We start from the raw sequence: 27,405 nt of genomic DNA on the forward strand, positions 1-27,405 counted from the left end.
ATTATTACGTTTTCTATATAAATAAATTCAGGGTTTTATCTTTCTGGAAAAAAAAAAGTTACTCAGAAATAATGGATTTTAATAAATGTAATTTCGTTTTAAAAAACAACAACAACTTGATTATTGGCGATTTTTGGCGGTGCCTAATATACATATATATATACATGCATACATATATATACATAAATATAAGCATATATATACATATATATATACATACACACATATATATACATATATATAAACATATATATATTTATATGCATATATATACATATATATATACATACACACATATATATACATATATATAAACATATATATATATATATTTATATGCATATATATACATATATGTATATACATATATATACATATACATATATATACATATATACATATACGTATATATATACGTATATATACACATATATACATATGTATATACACATATATATACACACACATATATATAAATATACATATATATATACATATATATACCCATATATACATATATATATTCATACAAATATACATATATAATATATAGGTGTATATATTTATACAAATATACATATATAATATATACATATATATATTTATACAAATATACATATATATATATACATATATATGCATATATATACACGTAGATATACACTGATATATGCATATATATACATATATACATACATATAATTTACATATATATACACATATATATATGCATATATACACATATATATACACATGTATATATACACATATATATACACATACATATATGTACATATATATGCATACATATATATATATATTTACATATATATATATATACATACATATATATACATGTATATGCATATTTATACATATGTATACATATATACTTATATACATATATATATTCATATATATATATGTGAATTATATAGATGTGTATATATATGTATATATTATATATGTATATATATAAAATATGTATATTTTTAGATACCTACATATATATATATATATACATATATATACATATATACATATATATACACATATATATATACCTATATATACACACACATACATATATATACACATATATATACACATATATACATATATATTTATATCTATGCATATATGTATATATATACATATATATATGTACATATATTTACATATATATACGTATATGTATATATTTACATATATATACATATGTATATACATATATATACATATATATACAAATGTATACATGTATATATTCGTATATATATATATAAATTATATAGATGTGTATATATATGTACATATATATATATATATACATAAATAAAATATATCATATCAATTATACATATATAAATTATATCGTATATATACATATATATACATAAATTATATTATATATATATATATTTTATTGTATAATATATATATACATAAATTATATTAATGATTATATATATAAATTATATTTATTATACACATATAAAAATTATATTAATTATATGCATATAAAATTTATATTATATTAATTATATACATATAAAAATTATATTATATTAATTATATATATATATAAATATGTTATATTAGTTATATAAATTGTATTATATTAATTATATATATTGCATTAATTATATATAATATTAGTTATATAAATTATAATTATTATATATATATATATATAAAAATTATATTATTATATATATTAATTATATTATCTTAATTATTATATATATAAATTATATTAAATTTATTTTTATTCATATATATAAATTATATTATATTATATATATAATAATTAATATATTACATTTATTATATATGAATATATATATATATATATATATATATATATATATATATAAATTTGTTTAATGAAGGTTTATTCAATGTGAATGATGGTTAAACAATTCCAGGAAATATTAATCTGTCGTATAAAGCTAACATTAAAAAAAGTAAATGTATAAAAAAAGAAAAAAAAATTGATAAAAAAAATCTTTATATTCAAGTTTTTATTTTTGTACATAAAAAAAACAGTAATGTTAAAATCATGTGCTTTTATACAAACATTGTTTTGTTTTCATCTGATTAAGCCTTTCTGCTAGTCCAAAGTATTCAGTTTATAAGCCAAGGAGCCCAATTCATGCATTTTTGTTTGGTCCATATTTTTCTTTCATGTGTCCATAATTTCTTGGAACAAAATTGGTGGTAAAAAAAGAACAGTTTTATTAAATTTTTTCATTTTTTTTAAATTTATATACAAGATAAAAGATGTGGAAATGTATAAGAAGTCGAGTTTATGCAGTTTGATTCATCTTGGCTTTTCTCCTTGTTTTCATATTCATGTAATGTTTTTTTTTTTTTTCAATTTTTGACATTTCTTTGGACTAATTTTGTTTTTTTGATGATTGGTGGAGAATTGAATGACAACTGATGATTTAAACAATGATTAATTTTCCTTTTCTTGTTGAGAAAATGGTGAGGGGTGGAGATGAAGGGATTAGGGTCAAGGTTATGGTATGTTGGGTGATAGTCACCGGCCTTTGTAGATAAGTTTACAAAATATAATTATGGAATGATGAAATGAGTCTTTGCTAGGTATTTTGGAAAATAAAAAAAAAATCAAACACACACACACACACAAAATTAAAAACACACACACAAAATTAAACACACACACACACACAAAAACAGATTCTCTGCCTTTGTATTAGGGTTTGGCATTATCAACCCTTTTGTCAAATATAAGTTCAGAAATTTCCTTCCATAATGCAATTTTCTACTGATTTCTTTTATCCATAACTGAAGAAGAGATGTGGGTTCATACCTCCCCCTTAAAGCTATTCATGTGAATACAGTATATTGGAAAGATGGGCCCATAACATATTATGCCGTCTGCAGAACTGAAGAAGAGATGTGGGTTCATACCTCCCCCTTAAAGCTATTCATGTGAATACAGTATATTGGAAAGATGGGCCCATAACATATTATGCCGTCTGCAGAACTGAAGAAGAGATGTGGGTTCATACCTCCCCCTTAAAGTTATTCATGTGAATACAGTATATTGGAAAGATGGGCCCATAACATATTATGCCGTCTGCAGAACTGAAGAAGAGATGTGGGTTCATACCTCCCCCTTAAAGCTATTCATGTGAATACAGTATATTGGAAAGATGGGCCCATAACATATTATGCCGTCTGCAGAACTGAAGAAGAGATGTGGGTTCATACCTCCCCCTTAAAGTTATTCATGTGAATACAGTATATCGGAAAGATGGGCCCATAACATATTATGCCGTCTGCAGAACTGAAGGAGAGATGTGGGTTCATACCTCCCCCTTAAAGTTATTCATGTTAAGTCTGACAGATTGAAATGGCCAATAACATTATGCCGTGTACAAAATTTTATTCTCAGATGCCCAATTTGAATATTCAGGCTCTAGACAGTCATAATTTGAAGAACTGATTTGATCCAAATGTCCAATTTTAAATATCGGGCTTCACACAAATGCCTGATTTAAATGTTTGTGGAATTTGACTCATCAAGTTGAGCATAAATGTCGAAATATGAAATAATATACAGATTGGACAGTTACATCAGCATAATTTTTTTACTCAAGATCTGTTTGGACATACAAGTAGTCATGCTAATTTGGATCCAAGAATATAAACATCCATCCGATTTGTATGCAAATCATGGACTAATACTAATTGTTTGTACCAATTGTTAATTGGACCAAACTATACTAAGTAGAAATACATAAATTAGCTCTCAAATACAGTTGAAATACATTGACAAAAATATGTCTCCTAGATTAAATAGGAAATGGGAGTTCATACCTTTTGTAATTGTATAAGTCTGTGAGTGTCCATCATAGAGTAGAAGAATTTTTTGTATGATTTACTAATTCCATATCGTCTGCAATGTCTTGCAACTCTTAAACTGTCAACCACATTTTATTAGAATCCTTGGCACTTATGTATAATCACACCGCTCTAAAAGAGTGTCTTATCATTGTTTAAATAGTCGAATTTATAACATCGATACTCCAAGACTAAGACTTTTGGAACATGCATTTCAATAACTGATAAATTCCATGGAAGGAATATACATCATTCGAAGTAGTTGAGCGATCTTGCTATAGTTCCGGTGATAATCTGAAAAGTCGGTGTACTGAACAAGTGTCATAGTCAAGGTTGGTGTTCCTACCGTGAGGCTTGCGTATCTTTCGACGCCTCTCCTCAGGTGGCTCCACCAGGCAGTATTTATGGTTTAACCAGCCAATCATAATATTGTGAGGAGAAAAGACCCGGATATACTCATATTCATTATATCAATAACGAACAAGTAATAATAACATTACAAATTGCAATTATGTTTCTTATCTCTGAATTAAACTACTGGAACTTCTACTTCTTTCTCTGTCTATCTGGCACAGACATGTTGGTAAGCAGTTGTAAACTTAGGCATGGTGACTTTGTACCTCACTTTATCATCGACGTAAAATGATGTACTTGTTCAGGAAGGTCGGCTCAACATGAGCCTTGTGTGTAGTATATACACATACACGCACATTATATATATATATATATATATATATATATGTATGTATGTATGTACACTTACACTGTATATTTCGATGTATAAGACGACCGTTAAAGTTTAAAAAATCATCTTTAAAAACCAATATTTCATAAGATAGCAGGTGTTGCAATCTCTAGCCTAGACTAAACGAACATGGTTTCGTGATTTAGCAATCGTCTTATACAACCGATATATGATAAATTTATTTAAATTTGCTCCAATGTTTGTACCTCGTCTTATCTGACCGTCGCCTTATACGCCGAAATATCCGGTATATATATAGAAGCGATTCCAAAGAACAAGTGTAACGAATATTAGATTAAACGCTCTGCTGTATTGATCTCTACGGATATCTTTTGCTCTATTGAAAAATTATATATATATATATATATATATATATATATAATAAATGACAAAAAGATATATTCCAAAATCCATTATGTTGACCATCTTATAATTTATTCCGTTAATTCTTTATATATATATATATATATATATATATATATATATATATATATATATATATAATCTTTATATGAATTGCGAAGTCATTTAAAAATTATTTGTACAATAATCAACTAGCTGTGTTTATCCGATGTTGTCCGGAATGCAGTTAAATAATTTTAGTTTTTTAATTTGTATTCTTTTACACATTTTTAAGATTAAGGTAGATCACTCTTAATATATTCTTCAATTTAAAATGAGTTTGCTGATTTTTATACATACGGTTATCGTTTAAAAATGTTTCATGTTAACAGTATATCATAGTATTATCAATAACAATAAAACAAAAACAAATGAAAATTGTAAGAAGCAAAGTTTGACCTGTCAGCTCGAATCCTATTTGTGCCTAACATTGAAAGTCTGACAAGATAACTGTATAAGTTAGATTACGAAATTTTGGAAATGAAATTGAATTTTAATTAAGCAATTTTCACAGCGCATCCAAATGTCGAAGCACTTGGTTGATGCAAAAGGTTTGCGAGCCATGAGTCACAAATCGTTATTTTGACATTTGACTGATTTTATTAAAATTCGTTTTATTTTTATTTATTTATTTATTTATTTGCTTACAAAATTTCATAATGATTTTATTATTGAAGAATAGATCCGTAAAACGATATCCCACGCAATCTGAATCTGTTGATGAAGTTGAAGATTTATTTTATTTACCTCTCCAGATGGTTAAACGCAAAGTCAGCTATGGTTTTGTAAAGCTAGCACATTAGGATTGTCTTACTCTAGTTTACTTTTTTTAAAAAATGCCTGAGCAGCCCCGTAGGCATTTCCCAGTAAGGAAACTCCAACAATAAAGTAACCGCTTCTCAAGGAGAAGGCGAAGCCTAGCAGGGTGACTCTCCTTAGACTGAACTGTTGCTACGTTGATGTAGGGAGCTACTATCTGGGAAATAATTGTGGGGACACTATGTAGGGAGTTGAGCAGCAAGATGACTGTTTACATTACACTTGAACTTCTGCATGTCAGCCCATCAAATAACAAAATACTTATTACGTTTCCGAATTTTTGAGATGAGGATTGATTATTCATATTATTTGAAGTCTTCGGACTACTGTTCTCATCTTGAGTGTTAGTTTCACAAAGTTTTGGTCGATGTAACCTCCGACCTTCTTCAGGTGTATCTTGTCGAACTCTCAAATCTTTCTGTTGAAAGGAATCTCAAGCATAGTTTCGAACGGAATTCTATTTTTAATACACAGGGGTAGCATGTTCTCGTTCCGTCAGCCATTGTAATTTTAATGTCGCTTGCTCCATCAGCGATTGTATTTTATGTGTTGCTTGCTCTGTGGATTGAACCTTCAACCTCCGGAAGTGTATAATTTAACAATTGAATTTTATAAGTACCTTATTCATTACGCCATGGGTCTTTTCGAAATTCCGTTCGGATTTCAGAGTTCAAGAGAAAGATTCCAGAGTTTGATAAGATACAACCGAATAAGGTCGGAGGTTACATCGCCCGAAACGTTATGCAAATAACATTCAAGATGAGGACAGTAGTCCGAAGAATCCAAATAATATGAAACAAAGTGTCTGTTAAAAAAATACATACACATAATACTGTTGGAGTGACCACGCCAAATATCAGATTATTTAAAACAAAAAACACGTTCTTGTTTATCTTTTTGGTGAGGTGAATGTCAAAGAATAATTAAATCATTTTACAAAAATATGCCTAGCTTTTTGTATTGCTTTTTAAAACGTTCTTTTTTTTTTTAAATGTTTGGTAAACATGAATAACGAAGAGGAGGAATGGTAAAAAATAAAAAAAAAATGTGATAGCAAAAATAAATAAATAAATAGACAAATAATAAAATAACTGTAAAATGTATTTCAGGTTGTCAAAGGACTATTGTTGTCAGCCATTTTTTTTTTACTCGTCACGTGACCACTGATTGTTTCTTTTTGTGTGTGTGTGTGATTTTTAAAAAAAAATGTCTTTCGACCCCCCCCCCTCCCTCCTCTCCCCTTCACAAATTTGTGTCTGGTGAGTGCCTGTCTTCATTTGTTGTTTTTAGATCAATCCATTGACTACAGTCTGGGATGTGTCCAATGTTTGCTTTGTACAAAGGTCGGGGTGCTAAGCTTGTGGTTGTTGTTGCTGTTGTTGTTGCGCTAGTTGGACAGAATGAGTTTTGGCCTTTTGTTGTTGTTGTTGTTGTTGTTGTTGTTGTTGTTGTGGTGGTGGTGGTGCATGATTCCGTCATGCTTTGTTGCTGAGTTGTTGGTTGGCTGTTTGGTTTAGAGCATTCGGATGAAAAGAGATCTGCAAAATAAATAAAAAGAGAAAACATTAAGCAATAATCAAATGATGACAGATCATGCTGCTTCTTGTGATCGACTGTTTTTTTTTTTTAATTTTTTTAATATGTCGTTTTAAGCAAAAACAATATTACGTACCTGTCATATCGAAAATAGTAATATATACAAAAATTACGAAAATTCATTGACTAGAAAGTTATTTATAGTTAAAAGTAATTCTGACGGGAAATTGGGCGTTATAAAGTAGACGGTGAAGAGTTCACACATAGGGGACATAACTCGGAACGAACATTTTAGATTATTTGTTCATGGTCGGCAATGTTTGTTGTCTATCGCGATAGACGTCTTTCTTTATATACTAAAACACAATAGCAGTTGTCCTATTTGATGACTTTTCATGATTTTTGTATATATATATTGCTGTTTTCGACATGACAGTAACGTGTGTGTGTCTCTTTTCGTTTTTTTTTTATTTAACTTCAGTAAGTTTGAAGAGATCAAGGGGCTCCCTCCTCGAGCTAACACTTGATTCTGTTATGATTTAAAATTTATATCCGAGGGCTCTTTTAAGAATAGATACTGTTCCCTTTATGGCTGCTATCTGTATTTCGTTACAACTTGGTCTTCCAGGGATGGCTTCTAAGTATTTATGAAGATTCTTTTTTATTAATCCAGTCTCTCCTATCACAACCGGCATAATGCTTATTTCTTTCAGAGACCATGTAGTTTTTAGATCATTTTTAAGGTCCTGATATTTTGTGTGTGTGTGTGTGTGTGTGTGTGTGTGTGTGTGTGTGTGTGTGTGTGTGTGTGTGTGTGTGTGTGTACATAATATTTTTTCTTGACAAAAAAATCGATCCGTCGATTATCTTAACAAGCACTCACACCATAAATTAAATCCACGATTCAAATGATGTGATATCACTTAAAAGTTTTACCACTTCTACTAATACTAGTAGTAGTGGTGGTAGTCGTAATGATATTAGTAGTAGCTGTAGTTTTAACGGTAACATGATACGCTACAGATTGCAGTTAAGACCTTCAGTTCAGTCAAATTAGTAAAAAGAAATGAAAAATTTTTAACAAGCTGAAAATTTCCACATAACTTCTTTAGGCACTTAGAAATAACATATCGAAAGTCCCCGTCGATCCACCTTAAGCTTCGTCCGCCATCTTGGAAAATAGCCGCCAAATTTCAGTAATTTCGCCATTTCCGTGAAAACGGTTGATCTGACGAGAAAACCGTTTCAACAAATTATATTCAAAATTGAATTTTCTATAACACATGTTATATGCATATACGTTGACTAGTAATTTTAAATTTGAATTTTTTGCAAAACATGTTCTATGCATTTACGCTGACTAGTAATTTTAAAGATATTCATATTTTGTTTAACCATATTCAATACTGTGCTGATGCCGACATGATTTTGTTCATTGGCATCTGTATTTTTTTTTGTTTTAGCTTTATAGTATTTTACTAGAAGGTTCATTTATTTATTTTTTATTTCAGAATATAATGATTCTTTAAAAATGGAAAGAACCACGGATCAAAATGAATTATGCCTACTTTAGGGAAAACGATTAATAGAAGGGGAAAATGTCTGTGTTAAGAAAGGCATGTCGACACTTGTTGAAGCGAGTAAGAAAAGGGGAAATGATAAACGGCAAAAGTGGGTTAATTTATCAGCTGTTCGAGTACATGTAAAATGCAAAAAAGAATATATACAAGAGAAGAGTATTACAGCGGATAATAAAAAAAGACAACTGACCAAGCTGATTTAGATTTCAAGAAAAGTGTATATTTTGTTTTGAAGTGTGCTGTGAAAAAGCAGAAAAGAAAAAAAAACTCTTCATAGACAGCAGGTAGTTAGTAGTGTGATGACCTTAAACTTTTCAAAAAAAAGTATTGGATAATCCTAATGATCGTAATGATGGTTGGGGCAAAAAAGTAAAGGCGATTGTAGTTGGTGTCCAGTGTTTGGTTGCAGAAGAAGGTAGATATCATAGATCATGAAGTGCCAAGTTTTTTTCTATAAAAAAAAAAATCAGCACTTAAATCCATCAGGCAAATGCGTGGTATACCATGAGTTTAGTTTTTATTGAAAGATGTTTATTTTTGAAGACGCGTCTCGTCAGTTTACCAATTCGGCTTTTTATTTCATTCTCAATTAAGCACTTTTTTGATATTATGCTACCGAAATATGAAAAATGATTGACATAGTCAAGAGGAGTGTCATTTATGTGAATACTTATGTCCTGTAAGATGGTGCTGAGTACTGGTTATACTAACACTTGTGTCTTACCAATATTAACAAAGAATCCGCAGCGGTGGTAGGCTGCTGTGAAGTTGTTTACGGATCTCTGAATGTCTTCCTTGGAATGGCAAAGGACCATGTTGTCATCTGCATATATGTGATGTGTTGGAATTTCACAAGGCTTTCAGATTTTAGTCTAGCAGGCTAATAATAGTATGTTTTCGCAAAACATCAGATAAATTGCTATCTAATTCATGGTGTAATGAAAGATTGTAAAGTGATGAAGAATAGGGATTGAGAATTGTTAGAACTGCAGCAGCTGTTATTAAAGAGGACATCAAGTCAAAGGTATACAAGTCTTGAAAACATCCTTCTCCAGAAGGACTCTTTAATGATGTTGAAAGCAACGTACCTGATTCTCTTCATGTTTTGTTATATGAATTAATTGAAAAAGGTAGAAAGGGAGATACTGACAGCAAACACATTCATTGCTTCAAACGATGCACCCAAGGTCTCTCCTATTCTATTTGGAGTAGCTGTTTATGTACACGGGAACTTTGGATGCAGACTCCTCGTGATTATTTTACAGAAATTGGGTTTCTCAATTCGGTTATGATGAAGCACATCTGTTTGACACTTTTTGCATTAAGTCTGATCCTCCTTCTATTTTGTCTGATAGTTTCATGCAGTTTGTTTTTGACAACGTAGATTTCGATTTGCACACAATAGATGGATTTTACACATTTCACTGCATGGGAGGCATTGAATGTGTGACACAAGCTGGCTCAATGATCAAACCTGAAATAATTGAAAGATTAAGAAAAATGTCGTCTGCAAAAGAAATTTCTTTCTGTTCATCTATAGCGGTGAAACCCTTCACGAGTCATAGTGAAAGTGGCCTGAAAGGCATTGAAATTGGAGATCAGAGGAAACTTTCATAATTTCCTAGTGAAAAACTCGCAACATCTTCTTGTCATCTGCTATGGATAAGTGGAAAGTGGATGAAGTTTGAGGATATTCCACACTGGAATGGATTTATGCAGGTTGTCAATAAAAGTGAGGAGTTTGATACAAGTTCCATTCTCTTCCTGCCTTTCTTTAATTTAAAGGCAACTTCCTCTGATGCAATAGTGTGTTACATTTTGCAGCTGACTCATGTAGAAAGGAGAATAAGAGTTAATTTTGACCAGCCAATATAGTGGAAGGCAAGAGAGATATTATTTTCTACTGAAAACAGTTTGATTTTTGACAATGTGTTCTTGTGACTCCATGGTGGCTTCCATCTGTTAATGTCATTTATTGGCTCTATTGGATACATCATGGCCGGTTGGTTGGTTCGTTGGTTGGTTGGTTTTACGGCATATCAACCTTTTTCAGGTTATTTAATGCCGAATCTAGTTATTTTGAGGAACGATTTTTAATGGAATATATTTTTTTTTAAGTCAGATTCTATTTAACCCATAGTTGGGACCCTAACAGGTACTACCACTCCGGGTCAGAGTGGACCTGGGAGCAATGGCAATTAAAGGGTGGCTCCACACTCCCCAAGGCCCGCAAGGTGGGGCCTCACCATCGGATATAGTTTTAGGTCATATCCAGGACCATCATGGCTGGTAGTGGATTAAAAGAAGTCTGGGAAACAGTTTATGCACCTAAGTCAACTGAACAAATGATGACAGGACACAGCTTTGCTAGAGCTGTTCGAGCACATCTGTTAACACATGCTGAATTCGGCCAACTTCTTTTAGAAGGTGTAAGAATCTCCATCGAGGACAAACTTGAGATTCAAACCAAGCTGCAGCGGTACAAAAATAAAAATTTGACTGCAACATCTGTAAAGGAATCACCTACCATGAGTAACATTGTAAAAGAATTTAACAGGAAGTTGCCGCAAGAGGTAAAACAGCAAAGCTTTGAACACAGTAGTTTAATGCTACATTACATAAAGATTGAAAGACTTGAAAATTGGGAATTACACCTAGTGTGTGTGTTCTAGAGTTTATACCTTACTTTCATGCAGCAGATCGTTTTGCAAGGTGTTCATGATTTACATCAGCGTATTCCTGATGAAGATTTTTTTCAAGTTTAAAGAAAAAGGGTTTTTTACAATGAGGTACTCAAACAAGAATAGGACTGATCTATGGCCAGATCTTATCATAGAACAAACACTATTGAGAACCATGAAGACCTCAAGTGGGTTGACAGATGGGCGAGGGATAACCGAAAGTTGGCGGATTCTTGGTATGCCAGCTTCATGTGAAGTATACACTAAAGTTTAAGAGTCTTGTGGATTAAGAAGTTCTTACAGTGAGCAACACATTGAAGTATGACCTTCGAGGATTGTGAGTGATACTGAAGATTTAAGCAGGATTTCACAATGGTTTCTGTCTCCTCCACCCTTGTTAGAAAATATGAGATTATGTTGCTTGCAACTGGGATGATTAATGATGGTAAAATAAACTGCTACAAAAGCTATGATATTGGATTGGAGTACATGAATGCTAAAACTGGACAAAATTTTGGTGATGGAAAATTAAAGCTCAAGAACTGTGTGTTACTTCTGGCAACAATTAACTCAAGTGTCATAATTCGAGACGATATCGTTCCTGATGATACAACTGTGGGGTATATGGTTAGAAAGAAAGAAAAAAAACGTACCGGGCGTATCTGCATCGTTTTTTGGGAAAGAAGAAGGAAAGGATGGCTAGCTCATTTATATACACGAGGGGAATCTTGGGAAGGCAGGGCATGATGGAAGAAGCTATTTTTTTTCCTGTCTCTTCCTTTTTTTTCTAGATAGGATATAAAAGCTGGGAAAATTGTTCACTTGAGAGGATTCGAAGGCACGGTTAATTTGCGTGTCAGTGGGAAGAAAGAAAGACGGATTTTCTACAACATCGAAACTGGAAGAGAAAAAGGATTGTCGTTTTTTTTTTGTTTTTTTTTTGCATGAACATTTAACGGTATTCGGCAGTTAAAAGGAAAATTTAATTTCAATACTAGAACAACTCTTCTCTTTCAAAGAATGATACACACAAGGAATAGTGCTGATCATCTGCAAGATTATTTTAAGTATGAGCTTGTTCCAATCCCACCTGCATTATTCACTGAACAGGGCATAAGGAAAAACAAACAAGGCTGCAATGTATAGTGTTTTCAATGATATTAGCACAACGTTTCAGGATCTTGATAATGCAGTTTTCATTATTGTGTTCGTTACAACTCTACTTTCAACCGAGTCATTGTTTGTTTCGTTCACCACACTCTTTTCTTCTATCTCTTCTTTTACACACGTCCGTTCGCTTTAGTGACTAAAAATCGTCTGTCCTCCCGCTTTCCTTTCCTCGTTATTTATGGAACCAGGGCACGGGATTCCCCGAAATTCCCCAAGACTTTTTTCCACATAAAAGCATGCGGGCGCCATCTTGATTCTCAATTTGTGCTCTGCAGGCACAAACGCGCAGCTGCTTTAATGGTAAGCCACTTCTTTCTCCACAATTATAGATGGAGGTTTTCTTCTTTATCGTGTTATATGGTCATCACACATTCAAGAAATCACTTATCATGAGGTCTATGGTGCGTACATCTCTTACATCATACAGTGCTACCATGCAAATGCAGTCATTGTGTTTGATGGATACAGCAATTCAGAATCTAGTACAAAATGCGCAAAGAGACAACAAAGATCTCGCATATTCCAAAACACGGATATTATTTTTGACCGCCACACCAAACTTTGTGTTGGTCAAGAAAAATTTCTATCAAATGAGCAAAACAAATCAGACAACTAATTGAAAATGATATCTCAGTGAAACAAGCAACAGATGATGCAGATTTATTTATAATACAGACAGCAATATGCGAGAATTTAAGTTCTGTTAGCAACAATTTTGTTGTTGGAGAAGATGTTGATCTTCTTATACTTATGGCTGAACTGACACCAGAAAACAGAAATGTAGAATAATCAAAAGAACTGTAGTAGTCAATAACACACAACAACAATAATAATAATAATAGCAGCAACACTTACTAAGGGTCCAGCTTATGCACAAGACAGACACCAGATTGAGCTGGACTGAGGGCTTGTATTTATGTACAAGCATATCCAATCAGGTGATTCAGCCAATCACAATAGAATAGACTAGCCCATGTGTGCACAATGGAATCTTCCATTGTGCCATAAATAGTTCTCTTCTTTCATGAGAGGTAACTTTAGTCTTTGTCAAGTTATCCGCAACTTGAACGCTGACCGAAAGTCCACTACACAATCCAATATGGCGCTACGAACAGGATTCGAGACAGAAGATTGGGAAGACTATTTCCTCAAAACAGGCATTGCTGCCGATTCTGCCAAGAGCTACGCTGCAACTTTTGTGAAGGAAAAATTGAGGAAAGAAAACCTTCAAGTAATGGATCGAGCCATGCTAAGAGAATTGGGAATCACAACAATGGGAGAAGCTCTGTCTATCCTTCGACAAGCCAAGGAGCCCGCTATTACTTTCCTGAAACCTGGTTGTGGAAAGGTACCTGCAAGACATTAAAATTCTTATGATGTACAATTCTTCCTTGGTTCACTAAAAGATTACATCCTTTTCCTTCGTGCTGCAAGTGGGTGTGACACAGTTTCTTCCTTATTCGGGAAAGGAAAGCATAAACTGCATAGACTTTTACAGAAGAGAGAAGGATTGAGGAAGAATGCAGATACATTCAATAAAATGACATCAACACAGAAGTTAGTGACTGATGCAGGAAAAAGTTACTTATTGCCATATATATGGAGGTCGTGAAGAAGAATTAGGGCTTAATTCATTTCGATGGAAGTGCTTTAGGAGAGCAATAGTACGTTTTCTTCGTGTGGATGGAAAAGAGAAACCGATGGCTTGGTTCCTGTTACCACAGATTTACCACCCGCACCTGAGAATTATATAAACACCAGGAAGACCCTACGCGGTTTCGACGATGTTACTCGTCTCTCCAAACGTTGATTAAACCGCGAAGGGGTTTTCTGGTGTTTATATAATTTAACTTGTACACACATATACGTATATAAGACATCCCTATCCTGCCTTGACAGAGTACAAAATAGACTTTGTGGCTTAGTGGGGGATGCCCTTTTCTCTACCCTGCAACCTCTCTCCCACAGAAGAGACATTACGAGCCTATCCTTGTTTTATCGTTATTTCCATGGCAGGTGCTCGTCTGAACTCCAATCTCTGGCCCCCCCCCTCGCCAATCTTTCACGAAAAACACCCGTCTAGCTGAATCCACTGTGAAAAATTTCCCCCACTCTATATCTGTGCCTAAATCAAAACGCGGATTCCAAAGCTTCTTTCTTAGAACTGCACGCCTGTGGAACTCTGTTCCGTCTGCCTGCTTCCCTCCGGACTACAACTTGGATGTCTTCAAGTCCAATGTTAACAAATTCCTAATGAACCGCCCCCTTAATTAAACACTTCATCAAATCTCCACACTAACGTAATGTACTTGCAATAACCCTTATCCCTGAGTGGCTTCCGGGCCTTGATAAGTGGTGATCACTGTGTAAAAAAAAAAAAAAAAAAAATCCCTTAATATCGTGCGCATGCCCAAAGAATTGTGTACCGACGTGCAGCTGTGTGAAAGGGGGGCTTCAAAAGTTGTTGAGAGGTTTACTTTAAGACGCCAGAAGTGGACTCGGTTTACCTAAATATGGAATGAAAGTCACTATGCATGAAACGAAAAACGAAACCATATGGAAACACTTCTTGTTATATCAAGAAACAATAAAAATTGCTCAAACTTTACTATAAAATACGAGGAAGAAATAATGGATGAATTCGAGATCCCCTCATGTGATACAGATGACAGTGACACAAAAGATTTTGAAGAATCTGTTGAGGATAACCAGCAAATAACGGACTATGGATCAGAAGACGAGAAACAAGATGAAATTAGCTACGGAGATACAAGTCATTTAAGTACAGAGGAATTAAGCGTTTTACGATCTAATAATAATCAACGGTTATGTCCAAAAATTCAGTACGCAAAGTTAAGATGCCAGAAATGGACTCGGTACACCTAAATATGGAATGAAAGTCACTAAGCATGAAACGAAAAACGAAACCATATGGAAACACTTCTTGTTATATCATGAAACAATAAAAATTGAACTTTTATTTTTCATATTGCTATAAATATATTTTTTTAATATTTAAAATATATTCATATGAAAATATTTTATTTCGAAAAATTAATTTAAACTTTTTATAGTTTGTATTTCTTTAAATAATTTTCTAAATATTTAAAATTACATTAGAAAAATGCGAACATGAAAAGTAATATAATTAAGCTTATACATGAAAAAGTGAAGGACTAGTTGTTAAAACTGGAAAAGAAAAGAAATTCTAGTAAAAAATATAATAAATTTATACCTTAAAATATTGCAGCATTAAGAATTGATTATATAATGTTATAAATTGAATTAAAAAAAAAAAAATTTTAATGCTGCAATATTTTAAGTTATAAATTCATTATATTTCTTACTAGTATATCTTGTCCTTTTCTTTTCCAGTTTTAACAACTAGTCCTTTACTTTTCATAGTCGATTTTTTCTGTTGTAGCCCATGATTTTTCCAGGCTTCCAGTAAATTCACTTCTTTGTTTAATTTCAGTCCTATTTTTTTTTGTCCCTAATACATACACATATGTCATAACAATGTACGGCACTCGTCTGCTTTCAATAAAATCCCCCCAATTATCTCCCTTTCATTCTTTCATTATGTCTATTTCACTATTACTTTTCTTTTTGCGACGTGGTTGTTATGGAAACCAGTCATAAAAAATCTCACTTACCTTACATTTTTTTTACGATTTTGAACACAAGAAAATTTGTTGTTTTACTGAACGAAAATTGAAAATTTTGTTTCGCAATATAGCTGAGAAGATGATCTATAAATTGCAATAATTGTTTGAAATTTGGTCAAAAAATGAGTGAGCGGTGAAGCTTTAAAGCAGTTCTAAATGACTAAAACTGACACTTAACCATATATTCAAAAACACTACCATGTTTGAATTACACCTGAAAGTATCCTGTACCTCCATAAGGCCACCATTCGCCCATGTATGGAGTATTGTTGTCACATTTGGGCTGGTGCATCTGCTGCTAGTCTCTCGCTCCTAGACAAGGTTAAAAAAAGAGTCACCAATCTGATAGGCCCTGAACTGGCATCTAAGCTTCAGCCTCTGTCCCATCGACGAAACGTTGCACCCCTCTGCCTGTTCTATAAGTATTTTAATGGTGAATGCTCTGACGAACTGCAGACACTTGTGCCCCCATGACGTAGACACCCTCGACAAACCCGACAGGCAGCTAAATCCCACCCCCACACAGTAGAGATCCCTAGATGTAAAAGATCTTTCTACTCCAGTAGTTTCTTCCCCAGAACCGCTAGACTCTGGAATTCCATTCCAAGTTCCTGCTTCCCTAACTGTACTGACATGCAGAAGTTCAAGTGCAACGTGAACCGACATCTTGCTGCCCAAATCCGAACATAGTGCCCCAGTAGTTGCTGCCCCTGATAGTAGCCCCCTACACCAAAGTGACAATGCGACTTGTTTGGGGTGAAAATGTAATATATATATATATATATATATATATATATATATATATATATTCACATTGAAATAATTAAAAATTTTCACAACAAAAAAACTATTTATAGAAATGTAAAAATAATGAAAGTTTATTATTTTTTATTTTTTAATGATAGCACAAGGAGTGTTAAATTCTTTTGAAATAAATTATTTCCATATGATTTCCTATTTCGTTTCAGGTTTAGTTATTTACATTCCGTATTTAGGTATAACCGAGTCCACTTCAGGCGTTTTAACTTTGTGTACTGAATTTTTTTACATAACCCAGAAATGATTTAGGTGCAACTTTATTATAGCGTGTCTTCGAAAAAAAATGCATTTCAGAGAAAAATGTCATTACATACTTATGTGCCATGCCGAAAATAGTATGAATTCCCAAAATTACGAAAAATGGTTCAGCAGAAAAATAATGATGAGTAAAGACAAATTTTTTTAAAGTTGTAATTTTTCACTGTAAATTAATCTATTTAGAAGATCAAAATCAAGTGGTGATAATTGCATTCTATCGTTTAAGTTGCTTTACACAGAATTTGATGACACTTTCTTTCATGTCGGCCATCTTGTTTTTTAGCGATATGCTGCACGCTTTTTTTTCTAAAAATCAGCTCTAGCACATCTTCTACTGGACCATTTTTCATAATTTTTGGAATTTTACTAATTTTGACACAACATATAAGTATGTAATAATGCTTTTCCCGGAAATGCCTTTGTTCGAAAATACGCAATTGAGTAAAGCTGCATCAAGATTTATCTCCCTTTTGTTACAGTTAGAAATCTCCATTTTCTTTTCTTTTTTTATTTCTTTTTTTTCTTTCTTTTTTTTTTTTTTTTGCCAAACTCAATTTTTGCTAATTGTCTTCGAAAACTATTTTCATTAATAATTAATTTTCTATCTCATCTTTTTTCGTAATTGTTGGATACGTTCATTACTATAATATGACAATTCAATAAATACCATTGGTTACACTTGAAATTCAATATTCCAATTTTTTAATTTCACTACAACGGAGGAGAACACGATTTCTTATCTCTGAAGAGGCTCGGAGTATTTTTAGTCATTTTTTTTTTAGTAGCAACTTTTTAAAACGGTGAAAGATAAGATAAAACCGATAAACTAAGCAAATTTAAAATTCATAGCAAACAAACACATCATTTATGCCATATATCTAATAGATAAAATTATTTTACCGGATTTTCAAAATCAAATCCAAATAGTAATACGTCTGTTATAGAGGTATTTGATTTTGACTAGCCTATTTTTTCTCCCCCCCCCCACTTCCACTCCGACACTGATACAAATACGAGGATCATTCTAAAAGTAAAGGTTCCTACTAGTGATGGGACGATTCGAATATTTTTCCCGATTCCGATACAATTACCGATTCCGATTCTTTATAAATCTCTAATTATTTAATTATAAGATTATTATTTTCCCCGATCTTTGTAAAAAGCACATATTAAATATGCATACATTTTCTTAAACGTCAAAATTACACTTGTGGAGAGTGATTCATCGATTTTAGCCTTACTGATAAATACATTGGATTTATAAATAAAATAATATATATTTATTATTTTATCATAATCCCAGCAATGGAAGATTTCATTTAAACAAAATCAAATAAAAAAAGACAATTTAAAAAATCGTTTTGGCATCGGAAAATAGGCAACAATTTTTCTGATACCGATTTCGATACTCTCAAATCTCCTGATTTTTCCGATTCCCAACACTAGTTCCTTCATTTTTAAATTCAAGGCGGAAATGGTATCATTAAAACGAGCGATATTTTGTCTCCCAAAATGTATTTTTCTACATAGTCATCACCATTCTCAATGCATTTTTTGCTAGGAATTCAATAACGATTTCCTACAGTCGATGTGCAACAGAGAAATGAAACTTTTAGAAGTTAAGTGATAATAATAATGCAATTTGCAATCCCCTTTGATCCGTCCAGCGTCATCAGATTAGGAGACATCATTATTAAGAACGCAGCTCGTATATTTTATTTTGCTTTCATATAAATAGTTGGGCTAAAAAACTGAGTGAAGACATTTTCGATGACTCATCAAAACAGGTTAAAGAAAATCATGAGGAGCTTTTTTCCTTGATCTTTTTTTCAAAAATAAATAAATATATTATTTTATTTTACATAAGCATTAATATATCGCTACATAAACATGAGCATATTTCAGTCATATTTACAAGTTAACGAGAGACGTCTTCAGACGATATTGTTTATACAAAGGTTAAGTCCGTAATATACCAAAGGAAGACACCACAGTATCGCCTGAAGATTAGTAACTGGCTGACCGAAACATGCTTATGAATGTGTAGCGACATATTAATACTTATATTAAACAAAAAAAAAGTATATCTTGACCTGCTTCGGTATTAAGCACTCGTTAAAACTTCATTAGTTTCTTTACACCTACAAAATATTAATATGTGACTTCGAGCGTGTGTGTGTGTTTGTTTGTGTGTGTGTGTGTGTGTGTGTGTGTTTTGTTGCTATATATATTACGCACTAGTTTTTTTTATTATTATTAATTAGCAAGTATTAAAACGAACTTCTAAAAAATTCTATTTCAATTATTAAATTAAACCCATTTTTTTTTAATTAGTTGAAAGCAATGTCGAATAACCCCAACTAATATATATATATATATATATATATATATATATCTATATATATATATATATATATATATATATATATATATAGAGAGAGAGAGAGAGAGAGAGAGAGAGAGAGAGAGAGAGAGAGAGAGCAAAGATACAAGGCGCTTTCCACGGTACTTGGCTATACGCTCAGGCACCCGCTTCGCGGGCACCCTTGCAGTTAGTGGATGTTGTTATTTTTTTTTTTCGTTTTTTTACATAGCATAACTACGAATCAAGGTCCAGAGACCACTCGAGGATAAGGGTTAAGAGTGTACAGTAGTCAATTGGACAATATAGTAATCGTTAGTAATGTAAACTCGGTAAATTTGTTAACGTAAGTGGAACGGCTCATCAAGAACTTGTTTACGTTGGACTTGAAGACAACTATATTGTAGTCAGCTGGAAAGCAGGAAAACGGAAGACAGTGCCACAGGCGTGCAGTTCTAAGAAAGAAACTTTGTTCATGAAATCTACGTTTAGGTTTAAGCACAGATAAAGAGTGGGGGGAATTATTGATAGTGTTTTCAGCTAGACGGGTGTTTCTTGTGAAACTTTGGCGAGGGGGGGGGACCATAGATTGAAGCTCAGTCGAGCACTTGCCATGAAAATAACGATAAAGCAGAGACAAGCTCACAACATCTCTTCTGTGAGATAGAGGTTGCAGCGAAGAGAAAAGAACATCTCCTAGGAGGCAACAAAGTATATTTTGAACTCTATCAAGGCAGGACAAGTCCTTTCTAGCAGCTCCTGTCCAGATGTGGCAACAGTACTCCATCCTTGGACATACCTGGCTCTTATATAGATAGAGAATTGCGTCAGCAGTGAGATATCTACCGGATCGATAGAAAGATCCCACCATTTTTCCAGCGGCATTGCTTAAGTTGTTTAAAATTTAACTAACCCCTGAAGTGACTGAAATCCAACGATGAACTCTAAAGCAAATAGGCTATATCAAAGTTGATGCTTATCTTTTTAAACATAAAAATTGAAATAATTACAAAGAATCACAATGGTTAACATTTGTTTAGTATTTCAAACACATTTTTATATAAGATATAGCAAAGATGCCATGCTGTCATGACAAACTCATGTACAGAGTAACCTTAGACATTTGAGGATAGTGTCTAGTGGGAATCCAAGTTATTTCCTGTAGGTATTCAAATTCTGTCTTATATATGTATATGTGTGTACAAGTTAAATTATATAAACACCAGAAAACCCCTTCACAGTTTAATCAACGAGTAACATCGTCAAAACTGCGTAGGGTCTTCCTGGTGTTTATATAATATCACTTGTAATAGCTCTACATATGTATTGTTTAGTTCAACTCATTTGAACTTAGTTAAATAAATAAATAAATACGATATATATATATATATATATATATATATATATATATATATATATATATATATATAGCCAGTAGAGTTTAGTTTCCTAGAAGTACATCCAATGAAACAACATGTGTCTACCAAAATAGTGCTCAATGAGTGAACAGAGCAGGTATATTAATTTTATTTATACAAACATTAATGGCTACATATGTGCATACATATTTCTGTAATCACCCACGTTGGGGGATTACGTCCTCAGGCCAAGAATTACCTTCAAAAGTGACATTTCCACCAAATACATTTTTCTATTTCGTTTATCAAGTTAAAATACAACCTGGGTGGGAGTCAAAAAAAACAAAAACGGTAAAAGGATGAGTGAGGTCTTTGAAGATAATAAACATCTTTTTTCTTTTCCCCTTCCCCCATCCAACCTAACTTTTGGCTTTTTATGGCATAGGGTACTTGAGAGTTTTTAGTTTTCTTGTCTTAGAGTCTGTAAGTTAATAACCTTAGCTATGGTCAACCAAGTACTGACCGGTGCCTTTTAATCTACCTCCACCCACACATACATGGAACACACACATAATACACACATACACAGACACCGCCAAACACACAGATACACACATTAATACATATATTCAAAAGCGAATCCATGCTGAACGCTCTTTGTTTTATTTACTGAAACTAGACAATAATTCTGAAACTACGTAGAAATAAAGTAAAAATTACATTAAGGTAAATAAAACAAAACAAAAACAAAAATAAAAAATAAATAAATAAGAATAAAAATAAATTTAATTAAAACAAATAAACCAACAAAATATGAATAAATATAAACCCGAAAGTTATCTAAACCCCACATGTACCTATATGCGTGTATCAATACACTTATAAATTTCTACATTTATCTACACTCGCGCATATATACACATACACATTACAGACATACAGAGACAAATAATAGTGTTTTTCTTTACTTATGTAGCGTGGTAACCTCTTCGTATATGCAATATTATGCTACCCGACTACAGACGGGTGTATATATATATATATATATATATATATATATATATATATATATACACACACATATATATATATACACACACATATGCATATACATACATACATACATACATATACATCTACACACATATACATATAAATACACACACAACAGACATACACACATACATACATATATATACATACCCACACATACATATATATATAACATATATATAAACAACATTCGGACATCCATACATTTTTGTAATCTATATTGTTACAACAATTCTATACGAGGCAGCCTATTCTAATAGTTCAGAAATATACATGTATATACATACATCTACATACAATAGACACAGAGATACATCCACATACAAACATACACACAGATATATAGATACAGATATATATATATATATATAAACATACATGCATACATAAAATACACTTATACATACAAACTCACACAAATATAGACATATACATATATACATGCATACATGTACCGTGCCACCAAATGATACATCTAAAGTAGAAACAGACATGAATACATTTACTATATAAATTCACTTTTTCTATCAAATTCCACACGTCTAGTTATGTTTCATGGCCCCATCCGCTTGTTACACTTTCCTAAGTTGTAGGTTTTTACCGTAAAACTTGGCACTACGTAAAAATTTATATTGAATTCAGCATAAATTTCATAGGGTTATCCTCATATTTAACAATATACTTGGTTGACCATAGCTAAGGTTATTAACTTACAGACTCTAAGACAAGAAAACTAAAAACTCTCAAGTACCCTATGCCATAAAAAGCCAAAAGTTAGGTTGGATTGGGGAAGGGGAAAAGAAAAAAGATGTTTATTATCTTCAAAGACCTCACTCATCCTTTTACCGTTTTTTGTTTTTTTTTACTCCCACCCAGGTTGTATTTTAACTTGATAAACGAAATAGAAAAATGTATTTGGTGGAAATGTCACTTTTGAAGGTAATTCTTGGCCTGAGGACGTAATCCCCCAACGTGGGTGATTACAGAAACATGTATGCACATATGTAGCCATTAATGTTTGTATAAATAAAATTAATATATATATATATATATATATATATATATATATATTGGCGCTTCTATATTATACAAACGAAAAAAATATTGAATTTCAGGTGTAACAAATTGTACCTACGCGGGTGTCAAGTCTCAAATAGTAACATATCCAAAAAATTACGAAAAACGATACAGTAGAAAAAGAATTACTCATGATAAAGAAATTTCCAAAAGGTAGCGAAATCGCTATATTATGCTTACTAAAAATAGATAGATTTACAGGAGATATAATTAACTTCTATTGCTTACATCACGTGATGAAAGTAATTCAAAATGTCGGACAAAATTTATTCCCCTCCCCATATGAAGTTCATCGAAAACAATTTTTGATTAATAATTATTTTTCTACCGTATAGTTTTTCGTAATTTTTGGATATGTTACTATTTGCAAAATGACAAGTGCGTGGGTACCATTTGTTTTACTTGAAATTCATTTTTTTTTTTCGTTTGTTTAATACAGAAGCGCCGTTTTTATGAATAGTGATTAATTACAACAGATGGCAGTAATTATTACTCGTGGTTTTAGATATAAAATTAGTTGAGTTTTTTTTTAATGTGCATATATTATTGTATCCATTTGTTGTATGGGTATTGTTGCCGTGATTACAATAGACAATTATAATGCAGCATAATTTCTCCTTATTCAAAGCAGATTTGGATGCTTGCATTTCAACTTGTTCTTGACTAAAAATAAAATTTTTGAATTCGTTGACCTAGATTTTCAAAGTTTTTAACAATATAAAGAAAAATTGCCATATTTAATTGTTTATTTTTATTTTTTTGTAATTTCCATGTGACTACAATCGAATTAATTATCCACATCCACAAAACGTGTTGCAATATTTATAGACCCCCCCCCCCGCATTCAAAGGTTTAGAGAACTACCTCCACTAAAGGGAGGTAACTAAGTAAATCCCCAAAATCAACTGGTAGATATTAACTTGCTGCCCACCTCAGCAAGATATGACACAAGGTCAGAAAGTGGGGATGTCCAGTCAGCGCCCCTAAAGGAGGAGCAGTCTGGCTTAGCAAAAATTGCCTTGGCATCCCCATTAGTATTCTTCGGTAGGGGTGCCTCAGGCAACAAGCAATAAACTTGCCCCACCTGAAATCTAGGTGGCACAGTCGGCAAAAAAAAAAAAAAAAAAAAAAAGAAATGCAATCATTTGACTAAACTTGCACTCTAGTTTCGTAATTTAAACGAATGGAGACAGCCAGACACACAGAATTAGTGAGTTTTATAAATAAGATTTGCAAATGTAGTATTATTTCTGTTGTTTCACCTTTTCCTATGACATTAGGTATGAATGCGCAAATTATAAGCATATGACATAGACGAAAACATAGCTTGCTGCTCAACTCCCTACATAGCCATATAGTAGCCCCTTACGTCTAAGTGGTAATATGGCTTCTTTCGGGTGTAAAAGAGTTAAAAAAAAAAAAAAAAAAGAACTGCCAGAAAATAGGGAAGATTAATCAAAATCGGTATCAGGATCGAAAAAATCAGAAATCGGAAAAATTTGTGCCTATTTTCCGATGACGAAAACGACTCATTTGCCTTTTTTTTTTATTTGATTTTGTTTAAAGTAAAATCTTTTACTGTTGGAAGTAATCATAAAATAATAAGTATTACAGCAGAACCCTCGGGATACGGCATTAAAAGTTAGTAACAAAGTATATAATCTAATAACATTATAAATAGCATCGTATGGCGGGGAAAATACCGTAATTAGGGGCCGGAAAACACTGTATTCCACAGCGAACCTGAAAAAAAAAACCGTATCCTAGGGCCACCATATCCCGGGGTCCTACTGTAATTGTTTTTAAATCAAAGAACTATAGCTCATTCTCCATAAGTATATTTTTACACTTGAGAAAATGTCGGCATCCTAAACATAATCGGGAATAACAACTTAATTGTAAAATATTTAAAGATTTATAAAGAATCAGAATCGGTAATTGTATCAGAATCGGGGAAAAAATACATTTTGGAATCGTCCCATCACTACTAGAAAATATCAATTTTACAATAAATGTGATATAAGGTGATTGAATATATCTATGACATTCTTGGCTGATATCTGATATCAACGTATAAATTCTAAACATATCAACGTATAAATTCTAAACATATCAATGTATAAATTCTAAACATATCAACGTATAAATAAAAAACACATCAATGTATAAATTCTAAACACATCAACGTATAAATTCTAAACATATCAATGTATAAATTCTAAACATATCAATGTATAAATTCTAAAACTTTCAATGTATAAATTCTCAACATATCAACGTATAAATTCTAAAAATATCAACGTATAAATTCTAAACATATCAACATATAAATTCTAAACACATCAATGTATAAATTCTAAACACATCAATGTATAAATTCTAAACATATCAATGTATAAATTCTCAACACATCAACGTATAAATTCTAAACATGTCAACGTATAAATTCTAAACATATCAACGTATAAATTCTAAACATATCAACGTATAAATTCTAAACATATCAACGTATAAATTCTAAAGACATCAACATATAAATTCTAAACACATCAATGTATACATTTTAAACACATCAACGTATAAATTCTAAACATATCAATGTATAAATTCTAAAACTTTCAATGTATAAATTCTCAACATATCAACGTATAAATTCTAAAAATATCAACGTATAAATTCTAAACATATCAACATATAAATTCTAAACACATCAATGTATAAATTCTAAACACATCAATGTATAAATTCTAAACATATCAATGTATAAATTCTCAACACATCAACGTATAAATTCTAAACATGTCAACGTATAAATTCTAAACATATCAACGTATAACTTCTAAACACATCAATGTATAAATTCTAAACATATCAATGTATAAATTCTAAACACATAAACGTATAAATTCTAAACATATCAACGTATAAATTCTAAACACCTCAACGTATAAAGTCTAAACACATCAACGTATAAATTCTAAACACGTCAATATATAAATTCTAAACACATCAACGTATAAATTCTAAACATATCAATGTATAAATTCTAAACACATCAATGAATAAATTCTAAACATATCAACGTATAAATTCTAAACATATCAACGTATAAATTCTAAACATATCAACGTATAAATTCTAAACACATCAACGTATAAATTCTAAACACATCAATATATAAATTCTAAACACATCAACGTATAAATTCTAAACACATCAACGTATAAATTCTAAACACATCAATGTATAAATTCTAAACATATCAATGTATAAATTCTAAACACCTCAACGTATAAATTCTAAACATGTCAACGTATAAATTCTAAACATATCAACGTATAAATTCTAAACACATCAATGTATAAATTCTAAACACCTCAACGTATAAATTCTAAACATATCAACGTATTAATTCTAAATACCTCAACGTATAAATTCTAAACACACCAATGTATAAATTCTAAACACATCAATGCATAAATTCTAAACACATCAATATATAAATTCTAAACACATCAACGTATCAATTCTTAACATATAAAATAGGCAATGAAAATAATATATTTCTAAAGTTAAAAAAGAAACCCTGAAAACTCAAGAATTCTATAAAGCCAGATGCAGAATGTTCTTCTTTTTATCTCTCTTTAATACTTTTCATTCCGCGTGTCTAATGAGACAGGGCTCTCTTTTCCCTCAACTAATATGTTTTATCTTCTGCCGAACTCCGAACACATATTTATTTGGAAATGAAGATATGTTTCTAATGTTATTGATTTCTATGTCTTGGCTTTTCAGTTTGGTAGTTTTTTTTTCTTTCTTTGTTGCTTCCTCTTTCATATTTTCTGATAAAAACGCAACGTGAGACACTTCTATTTATATTTGATATGAATAAACATTCAAATCTTAGCAATGCTACACCGCACTCCAGTCTCTTTTAATTCGACTGATAACGGAAAACGTGTGTGTGTGTGTGTGTGTGCGTGCGTCTCTCTCTCTCTCTA

General features: G+C 31.8%; 1 protein-coding gene across 2 annotated transcripts in view; it reads right to left on the minus strand.

The window, feature by feature from the left end:
• Positions 1-2,542: 2,542 nt before the first annotated feature.
• The window catches only part of LOC145242652 (protocadherin beta-2-like), a 269,133-nt gene continuing 244,270 nt past the window's right edge, over positions 2,543-27,405 (minus strand). For both annotated transcript variants that reach the window (XM_080105776.1, XM_080105777.1), the window contains one exon: positions 2,543-7,380. In XM_080105776.1, the coding sequence (XP_079961902.1) occupies positions 7,318-7,380 (63 nt within the window). In that variant the 3' untranslated portion in view covers positions 2,543-7,317. The remainder of the gene's footprint in view (positions 7,381-27,405) is intronic.

Source organism: Euprymna scolopes, chromosome 21 (genome assembly GCF_053919585.1).
Source record: "Euprymna scolopes isolate OS-2025 chromosome 21, ASM5391958v1, whole genome shotgun sequence".
Lineage (NCBI taxonomy): Eukaryota > Metazoa > Mollusca > Cephalopoda > Sepiida > Sepiolidae > Euprymna > Euprymna scolopes.